At 52.4% G+C, this 6532-nt stretch overlaps 1 protein-coding gene across 1 annotated transcript in view; it reads left to right on the forward strand.

Annotated features, from left to right (window-relative positions):
* The window catches only part of SLCO2A1 (solute carrier organic anion transporter family member 2A1), a 77636-nt gene extending 76467 nt beyond the window's left edge, over positions 1-1169 (forward strand). Inside the window, exon 14 of the mRNA XM_069473226.1 lies at positions 153-1169. Within this exon, the coding sequence (XP_069329327.1) occupies positions 153-273 (121 nt within the window). The 3' untranslated portion in view covers positions 274-1169. The remainder of the gene's footprint in view (positions 1-152) is intronic.
* Positions 1170-6532: the final 5363 nt, after the last annotated feature.

The following is a 6532-nucleotide window of genomic DNA, read 5'->3' on the forward strand; positions in this document are numbered from 1 at the left end:
CACCTGGGTGGTGACAGATCCTTATCTGCATGGTGCCCACACATGCCCTGGGCCACTGTGAGAATGAGGCTGTGCTTTCTGGTGGTCCTGGCCCTGGGACCTGGGCTGCAGAGCCCCGGCCCTCACCGGCCCTGCGTCCTTCTGCCCCACAGGTACCTGGGCCTGCAGATGGGCTACAAGGCCCTGGGCATGCTGCTGCTTGTCTTCATCAGCTGGAGGGTGAAGAAGAACAAGGAGTACGACGTGCAGGAGAAGGCCGCAGGCCTCATCTGACCCGGGCCCGGGCCACGCCCTGTTCCAGAGAATGGACCCTGTCTCCACACCTGCCTGTGTTCACCAATGTTAGCATATCATTTCCTTTTTATTTTTTAAATAAGAAAGAAAACCCCAGTCACCATTTATTTGCCTTCCCTGTCTCCTCCTCCCAAAGTCCCTCCTGTGGCTCCTGGGTGGGCCTCACCTGGGGGCCAGGCCTTCCCATGTGCCCAGGCTCTCCTCAGTGATGGGTCCTCCAACGAGCATGCCCACTGAGGCAGCCTCTGCCCCTCACCAGCGCTGTGGGGGGGAATCCTAAGTGGGCAGAGAAACAGGGTATCTGCCCTCCTTTCCAGGCGGCCCAGGTCTCTCTCTGACTGCCCACATGCCACAGAGAAGTGGGAGAGAGGAAGGGAGTGGCTGCCACTCCGGAAGTAGGAGCCTGGCTACAGCCCCCTTTGCACCTGGGCTTGGCATCAGCATGGACCGTGGGAGGGGCTGGGTCCCATCCCCCTCAGATCCTGCCCATAGAGGGCCCTAGAGGGAAGTGTGGTCTCTGTCCGTCACCTACATGCAGGGACTAAAGACTAACCCTGAGGATGGGTCATCCAAACGCTGTTCACGTGAACCCTGGACCTGTCTCTCCTTGGATCTGCACATGTCCTTCTCTGTCTTTCTGGGGCCACGTTTCAAGAAAGTCACAGCACAGTGAAGACCCCAAGGAGGGCCTGCAAAATGGTTCCAATGCCCAGCCTCCCTCACCCACAGTGCGGGTCAAGACCCCCTCATCTCAGAGTAATGGGAAGATCCTCCCCACGTTTCCCCGGGAGCAGATGATTGGGCTTCACATGGATATCACTGCCTGGACTTCAGTCTGTATCCCAAGGAGTAAAGAGAGGCTGTCTGAGATATCAGCAAAGCAAGTGAGGAAGCAGAGTGGATGTCAACTGTCACGTAGCAGATGAAATCTGCAGCCCACAAAACAGAGGCCAGTGAGGTTGACCTTCTTGATTTCAAACTCGCTTGTAATAATCACCATTTTCTCAGCCTCTTCTCACATCCCCAGAGGAGTGGGCACCTGGGTTGAGAGATATCGCTGCTATGTGACAGAGGTTGAGAGACAGAAGTCATCAAAGGAGGCCTTTCATCAACAAATATGATATTTATTGCAGACCGATTTTGTGCAAGGCAGTGCCAGCGCTAGTGCATGGTTCTCCACTGAGCTTCTCTTACCTCTTACCTCACCTCCCTCCATTTCCACTGGGCCTGCTACCAGAGTGGGCTTGGTGGACAGTGTGGGACAGGGGTGGGGGCAGGGACAGGCACAGCGAAAACCCAGCGATTGTCAAGAAGGATCCTGACCTGACCATCCATGCTGTCCCTGGCCCCACCAGGCTTACTCTGTACCTGGCCCTTTGCCAGACAGATACCTGGCTCACCATGTCCTTTGGAGCATCTGGGCATTGGTCATTGCCATATGTGACCCCTGACTGCCACTCCTATTGGAAGACCTCCTCCAGAGAACACTAGAAGCCACCTCTGGAAAGGCCTCGTATGGTGATCAGCCAAAAAATGTATTTCAATGGCCAAACTGCTGTGAGACTGAAGTCTTTGTGGAAACCACTGTTACAGACAGCCTCATTTCCAAAGATCTCACTCAGGAAAGGAGGCTCCATGCAACCTCAGGGGCCAGTTTCAGCATTTGCAATGGTTCTGCTTGGAAAATGATTCCCTGCAACTAATGCTGGTCTTTCTCGCTGCGATTTAACCAAATTCTGAAGGCACTGCCTTCAACTGAGTTCAAAACAATGAATGCCAACCTTCAGATTCTGGAAGATTGGTTGCCTTCTCAAACCTTTATTCTATTATAATATTGCTATTAATATATTATAATTTTACTATTGATGCAACTTGGTCATGAATTTGTGCTGTCACATACATACGTCAGAGAGCAGGCAGAATTTGCACCTTCTGAACAGAGGCGGTGACCATGACACAGCCCCCGGGGGCCCATGGCCATGGGGACTAGAGGTAATGCAACTCTCCACCATCAGCCTGGTACCAGGCAGGCACTGGGCGCTTCTTGTTCCTTCAGTGAAGTCAAAGGCCCTTGGTGCTGGGCTCTCAGGAGCCTAATCACTGCCCTTGAGTTTGTATCCAGAAATGGGGTTGGATAGAAATAGCTAAGTCTGTGATACAAAACAGAATTAATATCATAATCATAATTGATCACTTGGTCACAACCAATACTACTCCTCCCAGCAAATCTGTCTTCTCAGTTGCCAGCAGGGAATATAATGGTGTCATTTTCATTTCACTTCTAGAGCAAAGCTTAACACACTTCCTTGAGCATAAGACGCTCATAGAGTATATTGTTAAAATGCAAATTCCCAACACCCTCCACCCAGCCCCAGACTGTATTTCTGTGGGTCTGAAGGGGACCCAGGAAGGTACTTTTACTGACTCCTCTAGTGAGGCTGATGTGGGTGGTCCTCAAAACCTGTGTGGTGGGCCATCTGGGTAGCAGAGCCTTGGGGATGTCCACTTGTTCTCAGCCCACTGGAAAATTTATGGGCTCACTAGGCCTTCAGTATATTCAAATATGAGTGAAGGATGACAAGGTGAAGGGATACCTGTGAATCTGATTTCCTGGATGGCTAAAACCAGGAGTGAGTGGGTATGAAAAATAATCCAAGAGCTCACATTTATATCAGGCTCTTGTCAGTACTGAGAGAGGAATTCTCACTCCACAAGTTTGGGTGTGCAAAAGCATCACAGTTATTTCTTTAAATCAGTTCAATCTGATTTCAAACCCCCATCCTGATGACTGGCTAGAAATTCAACATCAGCTCTGCTTTTGTCTAGCTCCCAGAGCCACCTGAAAGCCCTTGGGTGCCTATGCGTTCAAGAAAGCCCCTGTAGGTCTTTGATGCCTTCCAATTTGAGGCTCTCTAGTGGCCCTGCTTCTCCCCTCAGCCTGGAAACCCTACCGAGGCCAGACCCTGGGGCTAGAGCCACCTCCCCAGGTACGTGCACAGCTATGCCCTCCCTCCACTCCTCTGCACCCCTCTTCCTGTCCACACAATCCAGCCCCTCAAAGGCTGAACAACAACAACAAAAAAAAAAAAAACAGGAAAAGAGGAGTCTGCAGGAACCTTTTAACTCCATCCTTCTTTGACCCTTCCTGGAAAAAGAAAGGGAAAATACAGTGAGAACTAAACACCGTGTCTCCATCAGTTATCCTTTGGCCCAGCGTTCTCTGGGGTGATACTCACCACAGCCCCTCGATGGAGGCCAGACTGGTCTTAAGGCCCCATGTGAAGATGAAGAATCTGATCTCAAGGAAGCAACCATCGTGGCCAACTTCACACAAATAATAACTGGCTGGGCCTGGACTCAAGCCAGGCTGTCCAGCTCTCTCTGCTCCAGCCCCATCTCCCCTATTGAAGTCAGGGGGAGGGGACATTGAAATGGAGAGGAGAGCCAGGCATGGTGGCTCCCACTTGTAATCCTAGCACTCTGGGAGGCCAAGGCGGGAGGATCGCTTGAGCTCAGGAGTTTGAGACCAGCCTGAGCAAGAGTGAGACCCCATCTCTACTAAAAATAGAAGAAAAAATTACCCGGGTATGGTGGTGTGCACCTGTAATCCTAGCTACTTGGGAGGCTGAGGCAGGAGAATCGCTTGAGCCCAGGAGTTTGAGGTTGCTGTGAGCTAGGCTGATACCATGGCACTCTAGCCCAAGTGACAGAGTGAGACTCTGTCTCAAAAAAAAAAAAAAATGAAATGGAAAGAAGGCCTCTTCTTTTCCCACTGATGTTCACTGGCCCATGGGAGGGAGATGGGGGGGGGGCGTCTCTTGAGGTCCATGTAAGGTGGGTAATGGAGATGGCGAGAACCAGGTAATATTTGACTTCACTAGCAAGAACATTGTAACTATTCATTAAACATGGCTAGTTTAGCTCTATAGCACCATGAGTTAAAGGAGAGTTGGGGAGAAAAGGGACAAAGAGGTTTTGAGACGAAAAGGCCCCGAGAATGCTGCACACAGATGGTCCTTCAAGGAAACAGCCCCATCTGGTGACTGGTTAGCAGATTCTTGCGTAAGAAACAAAGCCATATTGTGATTTTCTTCAACCACTCTCAAAGATGGAGCGATACAGCTGGGGCCTGAAGCCAGTCAGTATCAAACTGATATTAAAATATTATATTACAGATTCCCAGAGAGATTGGCAGTGGCTCTGTGTGTGTGTGTGTGTGTGTGTGTGTCAGAAAGAGACAGTGAGACAGAGGGAGAGGAACCCTGCAAATCCAGGAGAAAAACCCTATCTTTCACAACCACAGGAACTATAATAAATGCCTGGGAGAAATGTCCATCTCCTGCCAATAGCACCAGATTTATTATAACCTTTTATCAGAGATTAGATATGTAAACAGGTCCTGGGCAAGCCCTTGGCAAGTCATTAACGAGAGGAAGCTTTTCTCCAAGACACACCCCGGCCATTCGTCCACTCCCCACCCCCATCCCAGCCCTGCAGGACTACACCCACCTTGCTGAGGTCCCTGCCCCCTGGGCACCTGCCACACTTTGACAACGGTAGTAATTACTAACATGTGCACAGATATTTACAGTTTACCAAGCCACCGATTCATTTAACAAGCTCCTTTAATCAATCAGTCAGGACAGGCTTGGCTGTGCTGTGGTAACAAACCTCTCCAATCTTAGTCACATGACACAACAAAAGATTATATCTTGCTCACATGAAGTCCATGGCGGGTCTGGGTGACTCCCCAGGGCAGTGGCTTCCGTAGGGTGGCAGTAATCCAGGCTGTTTGAATCCTGAGGTAGCTCCACTTCATTACGTGCTGCCATGATCGATGGAGCGGGACTTGGAAGGTTCTGCACCGTGTAAGTGATGCTTTTTGGCCCCAAAGTAATGCACTCACTCTGCTCCCAGCCCATTGGCCAGAACTAGTCGCATGGTCCTGCCTAACTGTCACGGGGCAGGGAGGGGTGATCCCGGGTGCTCAGGAGAGAGAAAAAGCAGATGTGAATGAGCACTGGACTCCTTCCCCGTGGGGAGCGACCTTGGGTGGACAGAGTGGCTCACCGGGACTATTGAACCAGCCTTATCAGGCTGCTGGGGGAGAGGGGCACAGTCAGGAAAAAGTTCCCCAAGGGAGGAGGCTCCACCCCCGCCTCCCTTCCTCACCCACCTTCTCTCACCCCATCTGGGTGCTGAGCGCCAGGCTTGGAGCTGGTGACACAGAGGCTCCGTCCAGGGCGGCGTGGGGCAGCTTGTCTAAAAGGGCGTCTCTCCGGACCCCCAGTATGTGACTAACCCCGTTTTCTTCGCTCTCCGTGTCTATCAAGGTGCCATACACCAAGCATCCCCTTTTAAATCCATAAAATCCCCAGATCCATAAATTGACCTCAGAGATCCCAGACAGGGGCAAACATTTGTTCAAACCTCCGCTCTTGTCACACCTCAGGACCACCAGCTTACAGAAGGGGACCTGGGGGGTCCGGATGGGGAAGAGCTCTCTCCCTTGGGCCCACAGTGGGAAAGATCAGAGGGAGGGGTCGTTCGCACCGTTCCTCTTCGACCCGCGCCGCCTCTCCAGACACGCCGAGATTCCAGACTGAGAGTTTCAACAGCTCGGGTGTGTTGAACGCTCAGAACGTACCAGACATCCTAAGTGCTTTACATACATCTGCCCCTTGCATCTTGACGACAGCACTAGGAGATGCAATTATCGTGCGTTTCATAGACGAGGAAACTGGGACACAGCTGCTCCTCTCCTCCGATTCCACCGCGTAGGCGCACCCGGGACCGCAGGCGCTGGGGTCTGCAGACTGCGGCGCCTCCGCCCCGCCCGCGAGCCGGGGGTGGGCGGGGCCTGCGAGGCGGGTGGGCGGGGCAGTGTCCGCGCCTGGAGGTGGGGGGGTGGTCACCGTCCGCCACCAGGGGGCGCTGCCCCCTCCGCCGCGGCCCTGCGGTGCGACCCCATCGCAACGCGACATGCCGGTATCATCTGCCCAGCCTTTGTGGGTATTTAAAATTCACACACACATACACCCTAAGGAAGCCACCAGAAATCCAGGTGGATGTTGAGAAGGACCCGTCAAGGACTGGGGAACCCGAGAAGGAGACAAGGGCTGTATTTGAGAAATAATGACCAAGGAAGACCGGCAGTGCTTGCTTGATGACTGATGGGTGGAAGATTGAGGGACAGGTGGCCATCGCCAGGTGACCGCTTTTGGCCTGCTAGGGAATG

This window comes from Eulemur rufifrons, chromosome 7 (genome assembly GCF_041146395.1).
Source record: "Eulemur rufifrons isolate Redbay chromosome 7, OSU_ERuf_1, whole genome shotgun sequence".
Classification (NCBI taxonomy): domain Eukaryota; kingdom Metazoa; phylum Chordata; class Mammalia; order Primates; family Lemuridae; genus Eulemur; species Eulemur rufifrons.